This window comes from Sarcophilus harrisii, chromosome 2, assembly GCF_902635505.1.
Source record: "Sarcophilus harrisii chromosome 2, mSarHar1.11, whole genome shotgun sequence".
Taxonomy (NCBI): Eukaryota; Metazoa; Chordata; class Mammalia; order Dasyuromorphia; family Dasyuridae; genus Sarcophilus; species Sarcophilus harrisii.
In genome coordinates, this window is record NC_045427.1 from 445,298,219 (window position 1) to 445,325,412 (window position 27,194).

Consider the following 27,194-nt stretch of genomic DNA (forward strand, 5'->3'; position numbering starts at 1 on the left):
TTTCCTCTGATGATGCTGACCCTCTCTGCCTTATAATACCATGAGATTGCAAAATGGAAACTATCTCTGAGCTAAACAGGTCTCTGGAGTCTAGGTGACTGTGAAAGGTGAACCACTCCTCTTTGGAGTTTCTAAAACCAGGTATATCTGTCTGCACACAAAGAATTGTTAATATGATAAGAAGGGTATGCACTGCCCTTGGCATTACCCTTATTATTGTGTGTATTTGTGCCTCTTATCCTGTCAGGCATTTAATCAACATGTATTTTGTGCCATCACTGTCACTTTTGGCAGCTGTGAAACAGACCAAGAGGAGAATTACATCTTTCTCCTTTTTAAATGCTTTTTGGTTATTTTCCTATAAAGCAAAACTTTTCTTAATTGGAGGATTTTCTTCTATAGAGGAACTGTAAAACAGACTGTAGGAATTCCACATAAAGGAGTTTCAGTACAGAAACTTTTTGTTACATGATTTTCATCCTAAGAGAATTCCAACAGACAGTAGAATTCAACATCCCTGGGAAGATCCATTTATTCTAAATATTGCTGATCATCACAACTGCAATCAAGTGCTGAGAAAAAGACTAGGATACTCTATGTTCACAAGAGAGAAAATATACAAAAATCTTTTTATTTTGCTTAATTTTTAAAGCAATTCACTTGTCTTTAGAGAAACTTTGGCAAATTTAAAATACTGGATACTTTGGAAATGGATACTTTTTGCTTTATGTCTATATATTCTAATTATTATAATTTGCAAATCTAGCTTGCCTGGTTGTTGATTTTATTACTAGTTGCTCTTTCTAAGTTCCATTTCCTAGTAGGAGGATTGGAAAAGACTTAATACTATCAGTAAACTTTATGTGATGTAGAGCATGTTTTGTATCTACTCAGAGCAATTGGTCCCTAATTGATAAAAAGAGCTCTCTATTAAAATTAAATGTTATCTGTTGAATTTCTCCCACAACCAAATTACTTAACTCTGCAAATCCTAAAATACCACCTTTGAGAAAGAGACTTCTCTATCCTTTACTTTAGCCACTTTTTATGTCCCTGGAAGAAAAATAGAAGATAACAAGTTAAGACCAATATCATTGGTCCAACTTTAAAACAAACAATTTATTTTCACATTTAATGGACTTCTTGAAATTGAGGGTTGTAGTGCTTATTGTTGCCACTCCCTTTTCAAGTTTTCATTGCTGTATTACCAAGATGCAAGCTTCTAATGATAGTGTAGATTTGGGAAATTTGAAGACATGCAGACTGACTTTTGCTTTTTCTGAAATTACCAAAGACGATCTTTAATTTGCACTAAAACCTGCCTCTTTAATGGGACTAGAGACAAGAAACGTCAATGTATTTCTTCGACTAACCTTACTAATAATGGCTCTAAATGAAACAAGTATGATGTAACCTTCAGTACAAATTTATACTTTAAGAATAATTGAGCTTTTGAAGTAATTAAATGTTCTCCTTCAGAAGTTTCTTAAAGCTCCTGGACAATTTTGTGATGACAGTTTACTCTTTCCCCAAAATTGGTTTGGGACTTGTGGAATCATAAATTTGGCCCCACCAGAATCAGTCTTTAATTATACCATAGGGCTAGTGGGGGGAGGGGGGGAAACTACCAGAAACTTGGGAGCATGGTCAAATAAACATTAAAAAAAAAAAAAAAAAAAGATGACATGGTTACAATCCAGAACTCTGTAAAACAACATGAAAACGGGGGGATGAAATGTCTTTGGTCCCTAATTCCAATTGGGGATAATGGAGTCTTGATTTGGCTACTAGGAATCTCTCACTTGAAATTTATTTATTTATTTATTTATTTATTTTTTAAAGTTCAGATCTTTTATTGTCTCCAATATATCCCAGTTAGTTTTCTTAGAGGCCTCTCTCTCTCCTTGGTTCTAAGAGCTCATACAGCTTTGTCACTTGCTTCTGCCTCTGCTTTCTTTTTTTTTTTTTTTTTTTAATTTAATAGCCTTTTATTTACAGGATATATACATGGGTAACTTTACAGCATTAACAATTGCCAAACCTCTTGTTCCAATTTTTCACCTCTTACCCCCCCACCCCCTCCCCTAAATGGCAGGATGACCAGTAGATGTTAAATATATTAAAATATAACTTTCTCACTTGAAATTTAAAAAAAACATACCAATCACAAGGAGTCCATCTTCCCCTTCCAAATTAAAGTCGATTCTTTAACACAAATGGTCTTGCAAAATAGTATGGTCTTAGATTTATTATGGCTTCCCAAGAAGAAGCCTGTTTTATGATCAATTAGTCTTATTAATCCTATATTAGTTGATGAGGGGAAGTTGTGATAAGACGTCAAGAAAACCAGCAAATTACAGCAAAAACACAATTGCTTAAACAACGTAACTTCTAGTGTAGTCTTTTCTCCTGGTTCCCTTGATTGCCAGAAAATGACATATTAGCAACCATAGGTAAATGGGCTTTCTTCACTTTGTGTATCATTATTATTCTTAGACTTTAATTTAGTTGTTATACAAAGCTATGTGAAAGGATTCTCCCTAGTAGTCTTTTCTTGTTTCATGATAATGAAAATATATAAGAAACCTTATAAACTTGCTTTTTTTAGATAGTGATCCATGATGGAGAATAGCGAACTCTAACCATCCCCACCCCCCAATACCAAGTGAGGGAGAAAACTGAGAATAAAACTGACTACATTTTATGAATAACCTCCATTTTGAGAATTCCATTTTGTTTTCTTATAAATCATCTAATTTTGAGTAATTTCACCTGCTTGCACACACCCCCCCCCTCCCAACTTTGAAAGTGCCAAATTTAATCTCCAGCAAGAAATCAGATTATATCATCTTATATATTGTTCTGTTATCCTCTTTATTTGTTTAAATGTACAAAATTTGTGCAAAATCTGTATTCAAGGTCTTTGTGCCTGCTCAGGAGCCCTAGACCCTATTTGTTCTGGAACTGCATGCCTTGTAAATAAATCATATAATATCAATTTTGCTTCCTCAGTTATTATAAATTCACTCATGACAATCTGAATCTTGGCTTTGCCTCTTACTAGCTAGATGACTTGTGGGCAAGTTAAAATAATTTAGTTTCAGTTTTCTCACTTGTCAAATAGGAATAATACTGGCACTACTTACCTCACAAGGTTGTTGTGAAGTGTTAGGTGTTCTATAAACCTTAAAATGCTATAGAAATCAGTGGTCACTTTCTTTCTCTGAATCTCACTTTCTTCAGCTATAAAAAGAAAACAGTTATATTTATGCTACCTACCTACATTATAGGGTTGTAAGGAAGTCCTTTGCAAAATATAAAATACCATATAAATGTTAGTATCTATTATTAGTAATAATTTAAATAATATTAATGAATAACATATGACTTTGCTTCTCTCTGGGGCTTTGGCACTGACCTCAGCTGACCTGCTTCAACGTTCGGCAGTAGATGCCTCTTAGCCTGGAACCAGCTTTTCTTTCCTTGACTCTTTCTCTTTGATGTTGTTGTGAAAAGATCACTGGATCTGTAGTAAGAAGGCCTTAGTTTGAATTCCAGTATTGCCACTTATTACCAGTGTGAGCTTGGGCAAGTTACTTTTTCTTGTTTGGGCTTGTATTTTCTCTTCTGCAAACAAAGGTGTTGAACTAAATGACCTCTTTAAAACCCATGAAACTGTGGTAGTTAATGCTTCATTTAGCCCTTTAACTCTGAGTTCTATCTAATTACATTTATGGTCATTTTTCAATCTATAATTTAAAGTCAGATCTCAATACTAATTGTTTTTTAATATTCTAGTGCCTGACAGAGCTCTGTTCAGACAAGATCAACTTGAGAGAAAATATTAACTACTACATATTAAAAAAAAAAGATTTTAAAAAAGATTATGTAAATTATATCTAAGTATTTATCTTTTATACATGATTAGTAATTTATTAATTTTTCCAGTATCTTTCATTCTTACTGGCCTTAATCTTCATGAAAATGCAAGTGGCTTTGGAACAAACAAATTTACAATTGCTAATAAGGGGCTTAGTGATCTATAGCATTTTTTTTTTTTTTTTGCTGAATTTATTTGTCAATCACTCTGCAAAACTGGGGTAATGTTTTCTTTCTTTTTTTTTTTTCAGAAAATTGGAAAGAAAATAGTATGAGAGTAAGAAAACTAAAATTCTAGTCCCAGTTTTGCCACTTACTTGCATTACAGACATTCATGAATTGATGAGAAACTTCCAAATGTAAATCAAACTTTGCTTTTTATTCAATATAGCAATCTAAGTAATGTCTAAGGTTTCTTTCTGCCCTCAACTTCTATTTGTTATGTTCTAAGGTCTTTCTTTTCCAACTCAGATGTCCTACATTCCATTCTTATTACACATTTTATGCTCTCAGCTACCTTTGAAATCTACCATTCTAGGATTAGAGAGGTGATACAGGCTTAATTATGCATAGTTTCAAGTTGACTACAGACACAGCACTCAGGGTTTACAGGATGATCATATATTAAGAACACAAAGACAAGAGAATACCAAAAATACTGACCAGAATGGTGAGGGGTGTGGAAACAATATAATTCTAATCTAATATAAAGTTGTAGCTATAATTCACCTAAAGGAGAGTATGGATACCATGACAATTGTCTTCAACTACTTGAAGGGGACTATCATGTATTAAGATATATGCTGTTTGGTCTCAGAAGGCAGAACTAGAAACGGTTAGGGCATGGAGCACACAGACAATACATTTCAGTTCAAAGTCAGGAACTTTCCTGTAATTAAGAATTACACAGCAAAGAAAGGGATGTGCAATTTTGTGAAGCAAGGAACACCCCTTTGTGGAACATTTTTAGGCAGAAGTTAGTAATTTGCAAGAGGGATATTGTAGAGAAAATTCCTGCATGGGACAGGAAGTAGAAATGTGACTTCTTAAGTCCTGGACCTATCCAATCAATATGACAATATAACATAAATAATCCTAGTACAAGTCAGAATGTGATGTGTTATAAACCTCATGAAATCATAGAATTTCATTATTGACAGAGAACTCAGTGGTCACCTAGTCCAATTGATAACTAGATCTGAAAATCTAGTAGTAGATTTCAACTAAATCTTGTATTTTCTTTTAATTTACCACCATATTTAAAATAAGTGGTCACCTAGCTCTGCTTGAAGACCTTTAGGGAAGGGAGACCAATTACCTTTGGAGGCAAACCACTGAAATTCTTAATAGCATTAATTATTAAAAACTTTTTCCATTACATTAAACCACAATTTAACTTTCTTCAATTTCTACCTGTTGTTCTAGTTCTGCTGTTAAGGACCAAATAGAACAAATCAACTTTCTCTTATATACGTAAGGCTTTCTAGTACTTTAAGATCGTTATCATGTCCCCCTGAGCCTTTTCTTCTTCAGGCTAAATGTCCCATCTACCAGCATCTGTGAGGGGTTGGAGGAAGCAGATAGCACATGCTAAGGATGGGAGCTGAGACTTTAAAAACTTTCATTCTCTTAGTGCAGAAATCTCTCCTATAGAATCCTTGAGAGTTAATTAAATTGCTTTTGCTCAGAAAAAGCCAGTGATAGAGAACTTCTTACTTTTTGAATTAGCTCATTTCATTGGACATTTTGAAATTCAGAAAGTTCTTCCTTATGGTGACAAAAATATACAATAGTTATAGCAAAGTTGACATATAATATTTTTACAAAATATTTTCATATCCACTTAATCCTCCCAGCAACTTTGAAGGAGGTAGTGCAAGTTTTACCATCTACGATTTACAGATGAGGAAACAAGGTTAAATGTCTTGCTCAGGATCCTATATTTTATAAAAGTAAAAGCCCATGCCTTTTGCCTCCAAATTGAATGACCTTTCCACTCTTCTCAAATACATCTGTAAGAACCAGGGAAAAGAAAAGAAAAGGAGAGGAGAGGAAAGGAAAAGGAGAAAGGAGAGGAAAGGGGAAAGAAGAGGAAAGGGGAGAGGAGAGGAAAGGGAGAGGAGAGGAAAGGGAGAGGAGAGGAAAGGGAAAAGGAGAGGAAAGGGAAAGGAGAGGAAGGGGAGAGGAAAGGAAAGGAGAAAAGGAGAGGAAAGGGAGAGAGGAGAGGAAAAGGGAGAGGAGAGGAAAGGAGGAAAGGAGAGGAGAGGAAAGGGGAAAGGAGAGGAAAGGGGGAAAAGAGAAGAAAGGGGAAAGGAAAGGAGAGGAAAGGGGAAAGGAGAGGAAAGAAAGAAAGAAAAGTGAGAGGGGGAGGAAGGAAGGAAGGAAGGAAGGAAGGAAGGAAGGAAGGAAGGAAGGAAGGAAGGAAAGAAGGAAGAAAAGGAAGGAAGGAAGAAAAAAGGAAGGAAGGAAGAAAAAGGAAGGAAGGAAGGAAGGAAGGAAGGAAGGAAGGAAGGAAGGAAGGAAGGAAGGAAGGAAAGAAGGAAGAAAGGAAGGAAGGAAGACAAGAAAGATAAGAAAGAAAGACAAGAAAGATAAGAAAGACAGAAAGAAGAAAAAATAAAGTTCACAATCTTTCCATTAGCAGTTAAGGTGGCCTATTTTCTCAAAGAAATGTCATCTTCTCTGAGAAGAAATAGGAAAGCCTAGTGGACCTATATAATATGTAGATTATCAGCAAGCTTATATAGCTATGATACTGAAAAACATTCAGGCTTTTAACATCTGTAGATTAAATAATTGACATGCATTGTTCCCTGGTTCACCATGCAGAATGATTAGCGCTTGTGAAATGGTCTGCCATGTAGTAGTGTCTTGTACAATAAACAAAGAAATATTGCCAATTTTGACAGTTGTTGCACAGTGAATTTATAAAAATATTTGGCTTATTAACATAGTTTCTAGTAATGGTTTTCCTTTATTGATATATATTTTCTCCTCCCTTCTACCAGGAATTCTCAAGCACATATTATATATACAGTATTGTGGTGGGCAACTTGAAAATTGCAAAATAGATCCCAAATGTGGTCTACCATCTTTAGTATTTTATAATCTAGTTGGAAAGACAAGACATAATGAAATGAATTAACAATATCATTGTATTGGTAACCTAAAAGCCTTTGAGTCTGAGTTTCAGCCCTACTAGTCACTTACTATGTGACTGTGGGAAATTACTTTTTCTTTTCTGAGCCTCAGTTTCCCTATGCCAATACCACTTGAACTATACATCTCACAAGGGTGTCATGAGAATCAAACAGATAATGGATGTTAAATGCTAAATAACTAAAATATCTATTAGTGGAAATGACAAATTAGATAATTGACATAATATCCTTTAATGCAATATGTGAATGTCAGATATTATTGTTGTCAGAAATACAATGGTTTTTCAAAGTAGGAATTACCTCCAGGAATTCCAGTCATCTTAAGTAATGTAATCTGTAAAACACAAACCAAGGAGAATACTATATTATGTACCTGAAGTTAAGCCTCAGCTCTGCCATTAAACTAGCCCCATGTCTTTGGACAATTTATTAAGCTCCTTAAGGACAAGGACTATTTCATTTTTGCCTTTGAATCTCCAGCTGTTGCAACAATGTCAGCACACAGTTAATAAAATTAACTGCTATGACCTTCATTTTCTTCATCTGTAACATGAGGGGATTGGAACAGCTGATTTCTAAAGTTCCTTCCAGCTTTGATGCACTATGATACCATATTTGAAGGCATTAAGATAGTAATGGATATTTGGAGATTTGTTTTAGGATCAAGTTTGCTAGCAATATGCAATGCACCTATTTTTTCCTTTGTTTTGGTGATTTTATATTGCATTAGAATGTACCAGTAAACCACTGAAAAGATTGAAATATAATTTTTACTATTGGATCAAATTTGCAATACTTACATGAGGAGTATCTTCAAATGTATCATGCACTAAAGAAACAGTTATGTCAGACGATGGAAGCATCATGGCAATCAACTATGGTGTTTTTCTTCTTTAAAATATAACATAATGGTTCTCTCTGGGGGAGAGGTTTCTCAGAGAGGTTTTCTGGAGGCAGCCTTCGTTTCAGTTAAAATCAATAATCACCCAAATGCAGTCAGGTGTTAAAAGTTCAGATCTTTTATTGTCTCCAATATAGCCCAGTTAGTTGAGGCCTATCTTTCTGCTTGGTTCTAAGAGCTCTTGAAACTTTGTCCTTGGCTTCTGCCTCTGCTTTTTTCAGCCTTCAGCCAGCACCAAGGTAAAAGTTGTAATGAATCTCTCTTGCCTTGGAGAGAGGGCTTGTGGGCTTTCTTCTAGAGTGCTCCTCTCCAACCCCAGTCAATGTTCGGAAGTTATTCCACCCAAAGCTAAGAGCCTCTTTATATATGATCTCCCAAACGTGTGAACTCCAATGAGTACTTAAATACTTTTTGCTTATATGAGCTCTCTAAAGGTGTGAACACAAGCATTGTTTCTATCAGTTATACTTAGTACTTTGTTTCAAGTTCTGGCCCATAACATCTCCTTGTAGGATCAGATTAATCATACTGAACCATGCTAAATTAGATAATGATTGTCTCCATCAACTCTAATGACTTAACAATTTGTAAAGATTCCAACAATCAACAAAAACAAAAACAAAACAAAACCAACCCACTAAAAGGCTTTCCCAAGAACAAGTCAGCCAGACTAACCTCATTTCTTTTTTAGTTGCCTTTCTTAACTGATAGATTAAAGGAATGATGTAGACAAAGGATCTGAACTGTAAGAGACATCGGGGTTATATAATTTAACCCCCAGTATGTTCTGTAAACATTTTAGGCTAGAGAGATTAAGTAGCTTCTCCAAGATCATGTAGGCAATATGTAGCAGAGGCTTAGGTTCAAAATGGAAAGTAAATTAAAATAAATCTAAAATAAAAATATATTTTCCATCATACTACACTGGCTCTAATAAGTTAACTCAAATTTATTAATATAATAGACAAAGATCATTGCTCTATCCTTATGGAGATGTCAAGATTTTTTTAAGGTCAGGTAGCATCACTAGTTGAATAGTTAGAAACAAAGATTAGTCTCTCATGGTTTGCTGTCAACTTGGGAAGTCTAGAGACTTCTCTGAAATATTTCAGGGATCTATATTTGGCCATGAACAGTTTAACACTGACCTGGATAAAGGCATAAATGGAACACTATATCAAAGTAGATGACATAAAGCGATTAGTCAACACATTGTATGACAAGAGTCAGGATTCAAAAAATTTGTGGACTAAAACTAAAGAGATACAATTTAATAGGGGTAAGCTCATATATAAATCTTATATTTGGATTAGGTTAAAAACAATAGGCTTGCCAAATACAAGATAAGAAAGTATGGCTAGACAATATGTTCATGAAAAAATATTTGGGAATTTTGATAGACATGAGTCAACACATGTGTTACTTCAATAGATCTGTGAATTCATTGATTTTGAGTACCCTTTCAATAGTACAGACTGTAATAATCTATTTGTGCTTTCTCATTCTGTCAGATTCTTAGCCATAATCTCTATAAATCCTTCATAGGGCAATCACTCAACTTGATAGAGAACTTCTAGATAACTTCATGGTACATGGTTACCTATGGACCCATCAGTGGTTTCTCTTGACTCATATATAACTCACATTCTTTTCTGGTTACATGTTTTTTTAATAATGTCTTTTAGACCACTTCTGTGCAATTTTTTCTTGATAACATATTGCAGTCTTTTCCCACTCCTCATCATAATTGTGAATGTGAATGGATTGAACTCTCCCATAAAATGGAAGTAGATAGCAGAGTGGACTAAAAATCTAAATCCTACAATATGTTGTTTATAAAAAACACTTATGAAGCAAAAAGATACCCACAGAGTAAAGGTGAGAGACTGGAATAGAATCTATTATGCTTCAGATAATGTTAAAAAAAAAAATAGACCAGGGGTAGCAATTTTGATCTCAGAGTAAAAGTTAAACTCTAATAGATAAGGAAGGAAACTATAACTTGCTAAAAAGTACCATTGACAATGAAGTACATCAATATGAAACATATATTCAGCAATTAGTATAACATCCAAATTCTTAAAGAAGTTAAGTGAGTTATAGAAAGAAATAGACAGCAAAACAATACTAATGGGAGATACTAACTATCCCCTTTCAGAACTCAATTATTTCAACTAAAAAATAAACAAGAAAGAAACTAAGGCTTAATTAAGCATTGTAGTGTTCTGGTTAGCTTTCTGGAGGTCTTGGACCAGCCTAGCTTTCAGCAGAATAATCACCATGAGAATAGTCAGGGATAAAGTCCAAAGTCTTTATTGCCTCCTTCAGTCTCCCAGTGTGGGTCAGCAATCTGTCAATCAGCCAGTCAGCAATCTGCACTTCTCAATGTAATGTCCTGCTTTCTAGAGCCCCCAAGTTAGGGTGACAAAATTTACCATTGCTTTCTAGAGCCCCCACACCTGGGTGGATTAAAATATAGTGTCCATACTAGCTCTCTGGAGGATCTCGGGACCAGCCCAAATCCTTGTCTTAGTGGAGAAGTGATGAAGGCAGAAGAGCCACCATGAGGCTGGTCATGTCATCTCCTCTGTGATTGAGTTTGTCCCCAGTTTATATACTCTATTACAATTAAATCAATTCATCATACTTTGTATAAGCCAGTCATTATATCACTAGGAAACCATTATTTGTTGTAAGATTAAATCAATCATACTGAACTAGAGAACTATTAATCACCATGCTAAACTAGATAACCATTTGTCTTATCATTTCCACTGAGATAACATCTTGTTGTAAGAATCCTTGCCTCAAGTATGTTTCTCCAGAGTTCTGGCCCATTACAAAACATAATATTAGAAAATTTTTCTCTAACAGACCTTTGGAGAAAACTGAATGGGAATAGAAAGAAATAACACTTTTTTCTCAGCAGCAATTTGGAACTATGCCCAAAGAGCAACCAAAATACCCAAAAAAATAATGAAAAAGGGAAAAAGACAAACGTACAAAAAATATTTATAGTAGCTCTTTTCATGGAGGCAAAATATTGGAGACTGAGGGAATGCCCATCAATTCAAGAATGACTAAACAAGTTGTGGTATATAAATGGAATGGAATACTATTGTACAATAAAAAATGAAGAATAGGCAGATATCAGAAAAACTTGGAATGATTTGAATGAACTATTACAAAATGAAATGTGCAGAGCTAAGAAAATACTATATACAGTATCAATAACACTGTGTGATGAACAACTGTGAATGTCTCAGTTCTACCCAGACACACAATGATTCAAGACAAGTACAAAGGACTCACAAGTAAAAACACTATCCACATTCAAATAAAGAACCAATGAACTCTGGATAGAAATTGAAGCATATTTTTTTCACTTATTTTACTCATGTGTTTTTTCCCCTATTGATCTGTTTTTTCTTTCATAATTGTGACTAATATAAAAATGTTTTATATGATAACATGTGTATAACCTCTATCGAATTGCCTACCTTTTTCAAATGATGAGAGCAGAAGAAAGGAAAGAGGGGGAAATTTTTGGAACTTAAAATCTTATAAAAATCAATGCTAAAAATTATCTTGGCATGCAATTTGGGAAAAAAATTTTTAAAAAGGACACAGTCATAAATTCAGAAAGCATTCATAGAAGGGAAATTAGTCTGGTAAAGCACTCCATATGAAAAAAGGTTTGAAGAAACTAGGGATATTTAACTTGGGGAAAAAAATAGGGGACATAATAGCTGGTTTCAAATATTTGAAAGACTGCTATAAAGAAGGAGAATTAGCTTTTGGCTTCAGAGGGCAAAACCAGAAACAATTGGGTGGAATTTGCAAAGAAAATTTAAGCCTGATGTAAGGAAAAGCTTATCAATAACTAAAGCTAAATAGAAGTAGAATGGGTTGCTTCAGAAAGTACTGGGTTCCCCTCATTTGTATTCAAGCAAAGGCTAAGTGATTGATTCCTCATTGGGTATTTGGCAGAGGGAATTTTTGTTCAGATATAAGTTGGAGTAAGTCACCTCTGAGATCACTTCCAGGTCAGACTCTGTGTTTCTGTGAAGCCACTTCCTAGTTGTTGTTGTTTTTTTTTTTTTTTCATTTATAAAATAAGGCATTTGGGCTAGAAGATCACTAACGTCCCTCTTAGCCTTACATTCTATGAGAAAATTTACATAAATTATTGTATATATCCTAACGCATAATATAAATGCATTATTAGTAGTAGTAGTAGTAGTGTTATTATTAAAACATTTTTTCTTGATCTTATATTCTGTGTTCTAGAGTCCCTTTTAGTGTAAACATATTATCATGTTTGGTATTCTAAGGTACTTTCTAAGCCTAATGAGCTGAATCTACGTTTGGTTATCTCAAAGATCAAGAATGTTATTTCACTTAAGAGATTTTCCCATTTGAGAAATAGGGATGGAAGATTAACTTTTCATGGAAGATTGACTTTTCAACTAAGGAAATTTAAAGTGATATAATATTTTGCAAATAACAGATACTTAATAAATATGTTGAATTCAATTAAATTGTAAATATAATTGATTCACTATTTTGAAGTAAAGCTTCCTCTATCCATTTAAAACCCACTATTGAATTGCCCTTCAGAATCAGCTATATGAACTTGAGTAAATCACATCTCCTCTGTGGAACTCAGTTTCTCCCTCTATAAAATGACAAGATTGAATAAGATGACCTCCGAAGGCCTTGCCTTCATTGACATTCTATGACTCCATGAATTTAAGAGTGTCACCTGAGACATGGAAGGTATGAGTCTGAGACTGCCTTCTGGGACCCCTCAGAACATCTTGTGACTTAGCACAAATCCCAGCTGTGAAAATGAATATTTGAAGGCAAGGAGAAAATTCCAAAGCTAGGAATTCTTTAGAGAATGTTTCTTAGAAATCAATTATTCTAGTTCCCTGCTATAATGTAAGGCATAATTCTATTACCACCCCACCTCAAATAAGTCTACCTACTGGCACTATGGAAAGTCAAGTCAAAAGAATTCAATAGGGCGTATTGTTGAAGCTAGAAAAAACCTGGCAAACCTCCCTCTCTCCTATTTCCCTTAATCCTTTTTCCCCTCCATTCAATAAAATTTTTTCATTAGAATGGATCTAAACAATATAACTTGTAAGCACCTTCCCTGCAAAACTCCTCGATTAGGATTTCAATTTGGGAAATGAGTTTGATTGCTTCTGAAAATGGTCAAAGACCACATCTTACTGAGACTAATTATTCCTTTAAAATGTGCAGATCCATCCTTATGCTAAAATAAGACCTGCCACCAAAGTTAAATTACATAGTACATCATTGTCCTCCATATACTCAATTCTGCCACTCTGTCAATGTAAAAAATTTACAACAGATATAATCTTTGTGAAAGGGTGGGGAGGGTAAGGAGAAGAATCAAGTCCTAGAAAATACAAGCTCAATTTTAAATAGAATTTTAATTTTAATGAAAGCTTCAGGGAATACTGTTTATGCTGCTTATCTTTCATACCTGGTGATTAAGTTAATTTATACTTAATGGAAAAGGATATTTCTAATCCCCAGACAGGCTCAACATCTGTCTACGACTATGTTTTTGGAAGCCTAAAGCTGCTTATGATTGATATAATAAAACTGGGCTGCAGCAAAACTGACACCTGAAGGATATTTGTAAAGGAGAGGATGGGGGGAATGGGAAAAAGGATGTTATGTTTTCATTTGGTGCTTGTGTTTCAATCAATTCAGAATCCTGAGCATTCCATTTTGCTACCCATTAAAATGCTGCCTGGACTTTTTTTCAAAATATTACAAATAAGCATGGATAAATAAAAGAAAACAATAAGAAGGTACAAAATGCTTTGGTATACATAAGGTCACAGAACTTCAGAATTATAAGGGATTTGGGGAGTTTGACTTAGTGGAACCTTTACACTAAGTAGGAATCTTTATAATACAAGATCAGGAAAAGACCTCAGAAATCAACTAATCCAATCTCCTACTAAAAAGAGGAATAATAATTCACATTTATAATAAAGATTTTTAAGGTTTTGGAAGTGTTTATCATTTTTTTTTTTTACAGGTAAGAAAACAGGCCCAGAGGTGAAGTGACTTTTCCATAGTTACACAGTCAATTGGTGGCAGAGTTGGGATTTAAGTCTAGGTCTCCTAAATCTATATTCAGTGCTGTTTCCATGCCACTTCCCTTTTTCACTTTATGTTCTATGAATCACAGAATCTCAAAACTGAGAGAGAGGTTGGCAGTCATTTATTACAAGTCCCTCCTTAGGAAAGATGGATAGGATGCCCTTTAAAAGTAGGAAGAAAAGCAATCTACAACAATTCATGCTATTTCTGCTTCTAGAAGACGTTTCAGGAATTCATGCTCTTTGCTAAGAGCATTATCATATATGATTATCTTACACAATTATTATTATTATTATTGTACTTACACATCATGATTATAACTTTTACAAAGTAGATTGGGGCTGATTATCTGCCTTTACAAAGGGCCCCTCATAAAAAAAAAATGTTAAGAGTTGGAAGGAACTTTAGAAATGATTTGGTCAAATCCCTTTATTTTACAGATGAGAAAAGATGAGATCTTTAAAGCCATAAAGATAAAAAATAACTTGTTCAAATTGACTCAGTGAGCCAGTGGCAGAGCTATGACCAGAAAATATGTTCCAGTTATAGAATATAATTTCACCTAGTCAAGAGGATTTGCTCCATTTCACAACGCAGAGACTGGCAATAGAGGCTAATCAAAGTCATTGCCATGTAGGCCTATACAGGAATTAGTTTTCTCTGGCTATGATAAAGAAATTAGCAGTGCACCACTGGGGGATGAGAATTCTTGTTTGATATTTCCAGTTTTAAAAGATATTATTATAAGATGGTTTTTATATGAAATGAAATATATTGCTTTTCTGATATTCACCTCCTGGGCTGAACTTACTTTTAGTTACAATCAATTGTACAAAGATAAGATAAGGGAAAGTGGCAATAGAAAGCAATTTATGTGGGAAAAAAGATTTCATGGTTTTTTAAGTCTATTAAGGTCAATGTGATCAAACAATGTGATCCAGCCACCAGTAAAAGGAAATGTAATCTTAAATTGTATTAACAGAGGGAGAACAGGATAATAGGGGGGTGTAGTAGGAAGGAAAGGCAGGACTAGAAGTCCAAAGTGCTGAGATCGAGTCCTACCTCTGCCTCTAATTGGCTATAATGAGACCTTGGACAAATCATTTAACTTCTTTTTGACTCAACTCCCTTCTTTTATAAAATTAGTTTTGGGCTGGATGAACTCTTAACCTTCTAGTTTCTAAGATGTTGCTATAAGTAAATTCTATAACACACAATGTTATTCTACCTACTAAGTCATCTTCTACATGTGTACACAATCTTTCAGAAGCATTATTTCCTGGGTATACTGTACTATACCTATGCTGAATGTATCACACCCTGATCAGTAGGAAATTCTTTCTTTAGAACATCAACAGCTCTGGGCAAGCTGAAATTCACACTCAAGAAGAGAGCAAAGTTCCTATTAGCCCTTCAACTCCCTTGAAATCATATATTCCCGACACTACTTGTTTGCTAACTTAAAATTGAGATTTGTTTAACCTACAAGTGACTTTCTTTTTTTCAAAGGTCTGACATTCTACTCTGTAAATACTTATCTAAAAATCTTTGAAAGTCAGATTCTACTACATACTTCAGAGGGCAGAAACATGAACATGATTTTGAGTGTCAAATTTAAAGTTAGGGCTAAACTCAATTCTTTGTGATTCATATCCTGAGAAGTAGCAAAATATAATGTATAAAGCACTGGACTGAGAATCAGAAAAATTTGGGTGCAAATTCCGCTTCAGATACTAACTGTGGAATTATGGACAGATCATTTAAATTTCCTGAATCTCAGTGTATGACACCCTAGAATCCCTACCTCACAATTTGTAAGGTTAAGTGAGATTATATACTTACAGCTTATTGTAAAACTTTAAAAATGTTAGTTATTATTAGTTGAAAGTTTATGAAAAATAAAATGAAATTGATGTTGGAATCTCCAGTGCTTGATCTAAATATCAAGATAAAGTTCTCCCAGAAATTAGGAAAGAACCCCTATTTGGTTAGTTGGTGAATATAACCTTTTCTCCCTCCTTATATAAAGTGGCATTTTTATTTCAGAACTTCAAAGTACAGAACATCACATTTGGCCCACAAGTCCTGGCTTCAAGCCCAATTCCAGTTTTGCCCATTAACATCTTTAGGACTGGAATGAGGGGTGGTGACGTTATCTCTTTAAGCCTCCATTTCTTTATCTGTAAAATAGGGATAACCTTCATTTTATTTACATTATTTCAAATGAGAACATGCTAAAAAGTCTTGTGCTAATATGCCTGTGTGCTGAGCTAAGTGCTATCTGAACTATTTTTATTACTGAAACAAGAATATCTCTTTCTTGCTAAAATTATGTATGCAGCACTTTTCTGTTGATGTTGAAAGGGTTACACTAAGAGTACATAGCCATCCTTGAAGATCCAGTTTAAACACTAGTTTTTCCACTGTTTCTCCTAATCTCAAAAAATAGTAATCCCTCTTCTTAAATGAGAATATTTTATTTTTACATATCATATATTTTCCACTTGGCATGTATAAGTATGAGCTCATATTTCTTATGCTTTCTTTAAGGCAAGAAATTTCTTCTAATTTTCTTTGTATGACTCTCCCCATTGGCTAGAATTGCATAGACTAAGCATTTAGTAATTTGTTAAATAGATGAATAAATGAATAAATATAATATAGCGGGTTTTCTCATTTATTTCCAACTCCTGAGTATTATACATTTTGCAGTCTTGGAACTACTATTGATTTGTTTTTTAATATTTGGAGAAAATACTCCAAATGTGGGGGAGAAGCCTACATAAAGCTCAATGGAGAGAATGTAGAAAAGTATGTCGTACACTATACTCAAAAAGTTATCAAACTGTGCGTACCCTTTGATCCAGCAGTGTTTCTACTGGGTTTATACCCCAAAGAGATTTTTAAAAATGGTAAGGGACCTATATGTGCATGAATGTTTGTGGCAGCCTTGTTTGTAGTGGCCACAAACTGGAAACTGAGTGGATGCCCATCAATTGGAGAATGGCTGAATAAATTGTGGTATATGAATATTATGGAATATTATTATTCTGTAAGAAATGACCAGCAGGATGATTTCAGAAAGGCCTGGAGAGTCTTACATGAATTGATGATGAGTGAAATGAGCAGGACCAGGAGATCATTATATACTTCAACAATAATACTATATGATGATCAATTCTAATGGACGTGTCCCTCTTCGGCAATGGGATGAACCAAATCAGTTCCAATAGAGCAGTAATGCACTGAACCAGCTACACCCAGAGAAAGAACTCTGGGAAATAAGTATGAACCATTACATAGAATTCCCAATCCCTCTATTTTTGTCTGCCTGCATTTTTTTATTTTCTTCACAGGTTAATTGTACACTATTTCAAAGTCTGATTCTTTTTGTACAGCAAAATAACTGAATGGACATGTATACATATACTGTATTTAACATACTTTAAATTTTAAATGTATTAGTCAACCCCATCTGGGGTAGGGGTGGGGGAAGGAGGGGAAAATGGAAAAGATTTTGCAATTGTCAATGATGAAAAATTACCCATGCATATATCTTGTAAATAAAAAGCTATAATAAAAAAAAATGTAAAAAAAAAAAAAGTATTCCATAAGGAAGAATAGTTAAGTTTCTGAAAATAGGATAAGAATTTGAAGCTGATGCAAAATAATAACTATTCACATTGCTCTCCAAGTCCCAGTTTCTTCATCTATAAAATGAGGTGATTAATAATCATCCTTTTATCTTACAGGGTTATTGTGAAGAAAATACTTCATAAACCAGAAAACAACAAGGGAATATGAAATATTAATATTATTTCTCTGACACTTTTTAGTTACAGTGCATTTTCTTCCCAACGACCTTGTTAATAGAAAACTGACATAGGAAAATTGGTATTTGGCCACTGGGCAAGAGGCCCCTCAGCTGTTTCAGCTATTTTACTCCAGGCTTTTAGTCCATTAATGGATCTGAGAATAGTATTGGTGAACCTTAAAGGTCAGAGCAAAATTAGATATTTCCAGACTGGGAGATAAAAAGAGATCCAAGCTATTTCCTTAAGAAATATCTGTGGGAGTTAGAACAATTCTTGTTTGACCAGAATAAAATATATCAAATCCTAATGCTTTTATCATCTAAAATTCTTCCCTTAGGTTTTCCCAAGCTAGTCAGGGACCTCTTAACTTTCAAAAAAAAAAAAAAAAGGTCATTTTTCACAAAAGGCTTGCTGCTAACCTGCATGTCTATAAGCAATTTAAGGATACTATATAATAAGCCTAGTAGTAGAATATTGATTTTTTTTTCCTTTGCAACATGTTTAAATCCAGATAGCTTTCCTTCACAAAAAGATTTTAGGACTTGTCTATATATTCCACTCTAGTGAATATGATTTGCTTAGCTGAAGAAGAAATTGAGTTTTATAGATATAATTCATTGCGCTTTTGCCTGTGATAGAGCTTTTCCCCCAATCTCTTGCCAAAGTATTTCTGATGAAAAGAGAAATACATGAAAAAATTACAAAGGAGACTGTCAGAGAAGCATAGATTCATCAAATTATAGAATTTTAGATCTGAAAGTGACTAAATAATAGGATCTAGAGTTATAAGGGAACTTATGGCATAATATCTTCCAAATTGATAGAACTGAAAGAACTCCTAGAAGATAAAACATTATTTGTGAAAGAAACCCCATAAAGAATGAAAAAATATTCTCCATCAATTCATTTAATTCAACTCTCTTATTTAACAACTAAGCAAATCTGAGGCCTTATGCAATAAAATGACTTTTCCAAGGTCACATAGGTAAATTCAAATTCAAGTCCTCTTCTTCCTTCTTTCTTTCTAACAGAAAACGAGTTCTCTATAAGATCATTAACAGCCGGCTATCCATCTTTGGCTCAAAGATCCTCTTCAGTATGAGGAATCTACTATTTCCTAAGGTAGTCCATTCCATTGCTGGATAAATGATTGTTTAGGATGACCTTCCTCACATTGAGCTTATATTACTGCTAATATGCATATTTGTAAATAATGTATGAAACAGTATATCTGCTTCTTGATAGCTTCTGCCCACTGGTCCTAGTTTTGCCTTCCGGAGCCAAAGAAATCTCTTTATTATTTAACAATTGTACATATGTTTGTAGATAGTAATCATGTTCCTTTAGAGTCTTTTCCAAAACTATATACTTCCTAAACTATAGTTATAACTAACCTATAGTTATAAACTATAACTTCCTAATTCTTCATAATCCATATTTTTTTAAAGAAGTTATAAATTTGAAAAAAAAAAGAAGTTATAAATTTGTTCAAACAATAATAAAATGTAATCATGTTCTCATGACCTCAAATCAACATTTCTCTACTATGACCCTTTGCTTGGGCAAATTCTCCATCAGAGCTATCATGTCTAGACACTAAAAAGAAACAAAGAAAGGAACATTGGCATCCTGCTTCAGGCACTTTCCAGATGTGCCTAATTAAAGACAAGTCATGTAATCTCTTAGGACCTCAGTTTACTTATCTGAAATAGGAATAATCATGCTAAAAATGAAAAAATAGAAAAAAATGTAAACTACCTAACCTGGAAAACAGATCTAGGAGAGACAATTTAAGGATTATTGGACTCCCTGAAATCCATGATGAAAAAAAGAGCCTAGACACTATTTTTCAGGAAATCATCAAAAGAACTGCCTGGATGTCATAGATTCAATAGGTAAAATGACCATTAAAAGAATTCACTGAACACCTCCTGAAAGAGACCCCAAAATTAAGATCCCAAGGAATATCATGGCTAAATTTCAGAATTATCAGACCAAGGAAAAAATATTACTAGAAGCCAGAAAGAAACAATTCAAATACCAAGGAGGCACAATATGGATTACTCAGGGCCTAGCAGCTTCCACTTCAAAGGATTGAAGGAATCTGATATTCTGAAAGGGAGAGGAACTTGGAATGCAGCCAAGAATAAATTACCCTGCAAAACAGCATTCTTTTTCAGGAAAGAAGATGGAAATTAAATGAAACTGGTGAATTCCATTTATTTTTGATAAAAAGACCAGAGCTAAACAAAAAATTTGACCTCCAAATATAGAACCCAAGAGAAACATAAAAAGGTAAAAGAAAAAAAAAATCTTGAGAACCATTTCTGTTATAGGTATACATAGAGAATACATGTATAATCTGATTTTACTGTTGTAATATAAAAAAAAAAAAAACTAGAGGTGAAAAGGAAGGGATTGTAACAGAAAAAAAAAGGGGAAAGTGAAGGTAAAATGAGGGAAATTACATCTCAGGAAGAGGCAAAGAAAACCTATTACAATTGAGTGAAAGGAGGGAAGTGATGAATATTGTTGTGGATCTTACTCTCATCAAATTTGGCTAAAAGAAATAATATCAGATAAATTTGCTTTTACTGAGAAACTTTTCTCACCTTATGGAAAAGTGGGAGGGGTAAGGAGAAAAGAAAAAGGATAGGCTAAATAGAAGGGAAAACAGAAATAGTAGGGGAAAGGTATAAAAAAGGGGGGAGGTTGTCTAAAGGGGAAGGACTGCTTAAGGCAAGTAGTGCTCATAAGTAAAATATTGGGGAGGAGGGAAAGAGGAAAAGGAAAGAAAAAAGTATAATTTGGGGTTAATATGATGGCAGGAAAAACAGAATTAGTAGTTTTTTTTTCCTTTTTCTTTTCTTTTTTTTATTATTATAGTAACTTTTTATTGACAGAATCCATGACAGGGTAATTTTTTTTACAACATTATCCCTTGCACTCACTTCTGTTCCGATTTTTCCCTCACCCTCCACCCTCCCTAGATGGCAAGCAGTCCTATACATGTTAAATAAATTACAGTATATTCTAGATACAATATATGGTCAGATCGAAACAGTTTTCTTGTTCACAGGAAATTGGATTCAGAAGTTAAAAATAACCCGGAAGAAAAACAAAAATGCAAACAGTTTACATTCATTTCCCAGTGTTTTTCTTTGGGTGTAGCTGCTTCTGTCCATCCTTGATCAATTGAAACTGAATTAGGTCTCTTTGTCAAAGAAATCCACTTCCATCAGATTACATCTTCATACAGTATCATTGTTGAAGTGTATAATGATCTCTTGATTATGCTCATTTCACTTAGCATCAGTTCATTGTAATTTCTCAAGCCTCTCTGTATTCATCCTGCTGGTCATTTCTTACAGAACAATAATAGCCATAACATTCATATACCACAATTTCCCAACCATTCTCCAATTGATGGGCATCCTCTCAGTTCCAGCTTCAGCCACTACAAACAGGACTGCCACAAACATTTTGGCATTATATTGGTCCCTTTCCTTCTTTAGTTCTCCTTGGGTATAAGCCCAGTAGAAACACTGCTGGATCAAAGGTATCACAGTTTGATAACTTTTTGGGCATAACTCCAGATTGCTCTCCAGAATGGTTGGATTGGTTCACAGCTCCACCAACAATGTATCAGTGTCCCGGTTTTCCCACATCCCCTCCAACAATCATCATTATTTTTTCCTGTCATCTTAGCCAATCTGACAGGTGTGTAATGGTATCTCAGATTGTCTTAATTTTCATTTCTCTGATTAATAATGATTTGGAACACTCTTTCATATGAGTAGTAATAATTTCAATTTCATCATCTGAAAATTGTCTGTTCATATCCTTTGACCATTTACCAATTGGAGAATGGCTTGGTTTCTTATAAATTAGAGTCAATTCTCTATATATTTTGAAATGAGGTTTATCAGAACCTTTAACTGTGAAGATGTTTTCCCAGTTTTTGCTTCCCTTCTAATCTTGTTTACATTAGTTTTGTTTGTACAGAAGCTTTTAATTTGATGTAATCAAAATTTTCTATTTTATGATCAATAATGGTCTCTAGTTCGTCTTTAGTCACAAATTTCTTCCTCCTCCACAAGTCTAGAGATAAACTATCCTATTTCCTCCAATTTGTTTATAATCTTGCTCTTTATGTCTAAATCATGGACCATTTGGTCTTATCTTGGTATATGGTGTTAATGTGGGTCCATGCCTAATTTCTGCCATACTAATTTCAGTTATCCAGCAGTTTTTGTCAAATAATGAATTCTTATCCCAAAAGTTAGGATCTTTGGGTTTGTCAAACACTAAATTGCTATAGTTGACTATTCTGTCTTGTGAACCTAACCTGTTCCACTGATCAACTAATCTATGGTGACTGCTGCTTTATAATATAGTTTTAGATCAGGTACAGCTAGGCCACCTTCATTTGATTTTTTTTTTTCATTAATTCTTTTGAGATTCTTGACCTTTTATTATTCCATATGAATTTTGTTCTTATTTTTTCTAGATCATTTAAAATATTTTTCTTGGAAGTCTGATTGGTATAGCACTAAATAAATAAGATTAGTTCAGGAGTATTTCATCTTTATTATATTCACTTGACTTATCCAGGAACATTAATATTTTTCCAATTGTTTAAATCTGACTTTATTTGTGTGGAAAGTTTTTGTAATTTGCTCATATAATTCCTGACTTTCCTTTGGTAGAATCCAAATATTTTATGCTTGAACAGTTATTCTGAATGGAATTTCTCTTTGTATAGCTTGCTGTTGGATTTTTGTTGGTGATGTATAAAATGCTGAGGATTTATGGGGATTTATTTTATAACCTGCAACTTTGCTAAAGTTATGGATTATTTCTAATAGCTTTTAGTAGAATCTCTGGGGTTCTCTAAGTATACCATCATATCATCTGCAAAGAGTGATAGTTTGGTTTCCTCCCCTATTCATTCCTTTTAATCTCTTTCTCGACTCTTATTGCCGAGGCTAGTGTTTCTAATACAATATTGAATAATAATGTGTGACAGTGGGCAACCTTGCTTCACTCCAGATCTTACTGGGAAAGATTCCAGTTTTTTCCCATTGCATATGATGCTTACTGATGGTTTTAAATAGATGCTCCTGACTATTTTAAGAAAAAGTTCATTTTATTCCCTATACTCTCAAGTGTTTTTATTAGGAATGGATGTTGGATTTTATCAAATGCTTTTCTGCATCTTGAAGATGATCATATGGTTTTTGTTAGTTTGCTTATTGATATAGTCAATTATGCTAATGTTTTCTAATATTGAACCAGCCCTGCATTCCTGGTATAAATCCTACTTGGTCATAGTATTATCCTGGGAATGATTTTCTGTAATCTTTTGCTAATATTTTATTTAAGATTTTAGCATCGATATTCATTAGGGAGATTGGTCATAATTTTCTTTCTCTTTTTCAGCCTACCTGGTTTAGGTATCAGTACCATGTCTGTGTCGTAAAAGGAGTTTGGTAGGACTCCTTCAGTCCTATTTTTCAAATAGTTTATTAGCATTGGGGTTAATTGTTCTTTAAATGTTGTAGAATTCACATGTAAATCCATTTGGTGGGATTTTCTCTTAGGGAGTTGTTAATAGCTTGTTCATTTCTTTTCCTAAGATAGGACTGTTTTAGGATATTTACTTCTTCCTCTGTTAATCTGGGCAAGCTATATTTTCGAGGTATTCTTCCATTTCATTTAAGTTGTCGAATTTATTGCCATAAAGTTGGGCAAAGTAATTCCTAATTATTGCTTTAATTTCCTCTTCATTAGTGGCGAGTTCTCCCTTTTCATTTTTAAGACTAACAATTTGATTTTCCTCTTTCCTTTTTAATCAGATTTACTAAGGGTTTGTCTATTTTTTTGGTTTTTCATAGAAAACTCTTAGTTTTATTAATTAATTTCATTTTTTTACTTTCAATTTTATTGATCTCTCCTTTTGTTTTTAAATTTCAAGTTTAGTGTTTGACTGGGGTTTTAATTTGTTCCTTTTTAGCATTTTAGTTTCAACCAATTTGTTGACCTTCTCTTTCTCTATTTTATGCAAGTAAACCTCTAGAATATGAAATTTCCCTTATTACCACTTTGGCTGCATCTACAATTTTGGTATGATGTCTATTATTGTCATTTCTTGGGTGAAGTTATTAATTATGTCTATGATTTGCTGTTTACCCAATCATTCTTTCAGTAAGATTATTTAGTTTCAATTATTTTTTGGTCTACTTTCCCTGGCTTTTTTGAGTTAATTTTATTGCATCATGGTCTGAAAAGGATGCATTCACTATTTCTGCCTTACTACATTTGAGTTTGAGGTTTTTATGTCCTAATATATGGTCTATTTTTTATAGGTTCCATGAACTGCTGAAAAGAAAGTGTACTCCTTTCTGTCTCCATTTCATTTTCTCAAGTCTATCATATCTAACTTTTCTAGTATTCTATTTACCTCTTTGACTTCTTTCTTATTTATTTTGTGATTTGATTTATCTAATTCTGAGAGTGCAAAGGTTGAGATCTCCCTATTATAGTTTTGCTGTCTATTTCTTCTTGCAGCTCTCTTAATTTCTCTTTTAAGAATTTAGATGCTACACCACTTGGTGCATATATGTTTAAAATTGATATTGCTTCATTATTTATTACCCTTTAGCAAGATATAGCCTTCCTTATCTCTTTTAATTAGATCAATTTTTGTTTTGTTGATCTGAGATCAGGATGGCTACCCCTGCTTTTTGACTTCACCTGAAGCATAGTAGATTTTGCTCCATCCTTTTACCTTTATTCTGCATGTATCTCCCTGCTTCAGGTGTTTTCTTTAAACAACATATTGTTAAGGTTCGGCTTTTAATCCATTCTGCTAATCACTTCCTCTTTATGGGGGAGTTTACCCCGTTCACATTTATGGTTAAAATTACCAATTCTGTATTACTTGCCATCTTGTTAACCCCTATTTATGCTTTTCTCCCTGTTAACCCCTATTTATGCTTTTCTCCCTTCTTTCCCCCTTACCCCCCTTCCCAGTATTAAACTTGTGAGCACCACTTGCTTCTCACAGCCTTCCCTTTTAGTATCCCTCCTCCCCACCTTAGAGTTCCTCTCCCCCTACCTTCTCCTTTCCCTCACAGTTTCCGTATTCCCTTCTGCTTATCTTATTCCTTTCCTTTTCCTTTTCCCTTCTCCTTTTCAATGAGATGGGAGAAGTTTCCTACATTGAATATGTCTAAAATTTTTCTCTTAAATCAATTCTTATGGCAGCAAAATACCCACTATATTCATCCCCTCCATTCTTCTCTCAGATATAATAGGTTTCCTTTGCTTCTTTGTGAGATATAGTACCCCCACTTTACCCTTTTCTGATACAATGTCCTTTCCACCTCTAATTTCTAGAACAAAGGTATACATGTATTTTTATACATCTTACAGCAGAAAATATAGTTCCCAAGATTTCTTTTTACCTTTTTAGGTTTTCTTGAGTTCTATATTTGTAGATCAAACTTCTTGTTAAGTTCTGGTTTTCACCAAAAATAGGTGAAATTACTTATTTCATTGAATGACCATCTTCTTCCCTGGAAAAAGATGCTCATTCTGGCTGGAATAAGTTATTTTTGGTTGCATACCAGTTCCTTAGCCTTTGAATATCATATTCCAGGCCCTTTGATCTTTTAATGTTGATGCTGCTAGATCTTGGGTGATCCTTATTGTGGCTCCTCTATATTTTGAATTGGGTTTTCTAGCCGCTTGGAGTATTTTTCCTTTGTTTGAGGGTTCTGGCATTTTGGCCACTATATTTCTTGGTGTTGTGATTTTGGGATCCCTTTCAGTAGGTGATGATGAATCTTTCAATGTTTATTTTACCCTCTGCTTCTATGACTTCCGGAAGTTCTCTTTGATAATTTCCTGGAAAATAGTGTCAAGCTCTTTTTTCAATGTATTTTTCTGGGAGTCCAATAATTTCTCAGATTGTCTCTCCTAGACCTGTTTTCCAGGTCTGTTGTTTTCCCAGAATATTTCCCTTTTTTCTCCATTGTTTGGTTTTTTTGGTTTTGCTTGACTGATTCTTCTTGTCTCCTTGAGTCATTCAATTCCATTTGTTCTATTCTGATTTTCAGTGAAGTGTTTTCTTCATTCACTTTTTTTATATCTTTTTCTAATTGTCCAATTTGTTCTATGAAATGTTTTTCCATTTTGCCAATTTTATTCTTTAGTGAGCTATTTTCTGTTTCCAATTCACTAATCCTATTTTTCAAGGATTTTATTTCTTTATCCACTCTGTCTTTAAATGAGTGAGATGACTTCTCCAGACTCTCTTGCCAAGCCTCCCTCTCCTTTTCCCATTTTTCTTCTAGCTCTCTTGTGAGAGCCTTTTTAATTTCTTCTATGAATTCATCTGTGATGAGGAACAGATGATCTCCTCCTGTGGGGATTCACCTGGGGACAGTCTGTTTTAGTCTCCTCAGGGTTTTAGAGTCTGCTCTCTGTCCATATAAAAGCTGTCAATCGTTAAGGTCCTTTCAACTTTTGCTCATTTTGTCAGAGAAGAATCAAGACAAACTAGCAAGAAAAAGGAAAAAAAACCCCAAATGGAATCTGCCTTTTGGGAGGAGCTTGGTGGCGTTCAGGCTTCCTCTACAGACTGCAGGGGCAACAGAAAGGCACTAACAGGACTGTTGTGCCTGCGCCTGAGACTCTGAGGCGTGCTGAGATGCTGTGGGGAGGGTGGCCCGTCCAAGGAACTTCAAGCTGTTTGGGTTGTATTCTTCACCCCGGTGTTTTTAGCTTCTCTGCTGGGCTACTGACTTGCTTCCAGGGCAAAGTATCCAATCCTGTGGCAAGCTCTCCCGCAGAGAGGCTGAGATCACCTCCAACCCGCTCTGGTCTGCTCGGCTGTGAGCTGCCTGCCAGGCCTCCTGCCACTGTCTGCCTCAGCCTGTCCCGATCTAAACCGTCCCCTCGAGCAAAAAACAGACCTTTCCTAGCGAATCTCAAGGATGTCTTCTCTTGGTAACTTTTGTGGTTTTTTTTTTTTTTTTTCCAGTCAGGCATTAATTCAGAGGCTTGTAATGAGATGGATTCTGAGAGAAAATGCAGAGCTTACACAGCTGTGTGCCTCCTCACCGCCATCTTGGCCCGGAAGTCCAGAATTAGTAGTTTTAACTGTAAATGTGAATGGGCTAAACTCTCCCATAAAATTTAAGCGGGATAGCAGACTGAATTAAAAGCCAGAACCCTATAATATGTTGTTTACAAGAAACACATTTAAAGCAGAGTGATACA

At 34.4% G+C, this 27,194-nt stretch overlaps 1 protein-coding gene across 5 annotated transcripts in view; it reads right to left on the bottom strand.

Moving 5' to 3' along the window:
• TTLL11 (tubulin tyrosine ligase like 11) overlaps positions 1–27,194 on the bottom strand; it is a 237,202-nt gene that overhangs the window by 97,021 nt on the left and 112,987 nt on the right. For 4 of the 5 annotated variants that reach the window (XM_031954235.1, XM_023507392.2, XM_031954238.1 and 1 more), the window contains exon 7: positions 3,419–3,526. The exons of the other annotated variant lie outside the window; for it this stretch is intronic. In XM_031954235.1, coding sequence (XP_031810095.1) covers positions 3,419–3,526 — 108 coding nt within the window. The remainder of the gene's footprint in view (positions 1–3,418; positions 3,527–27,194) is intronic. 5 annotated transcript variants of the gene reach the window in all.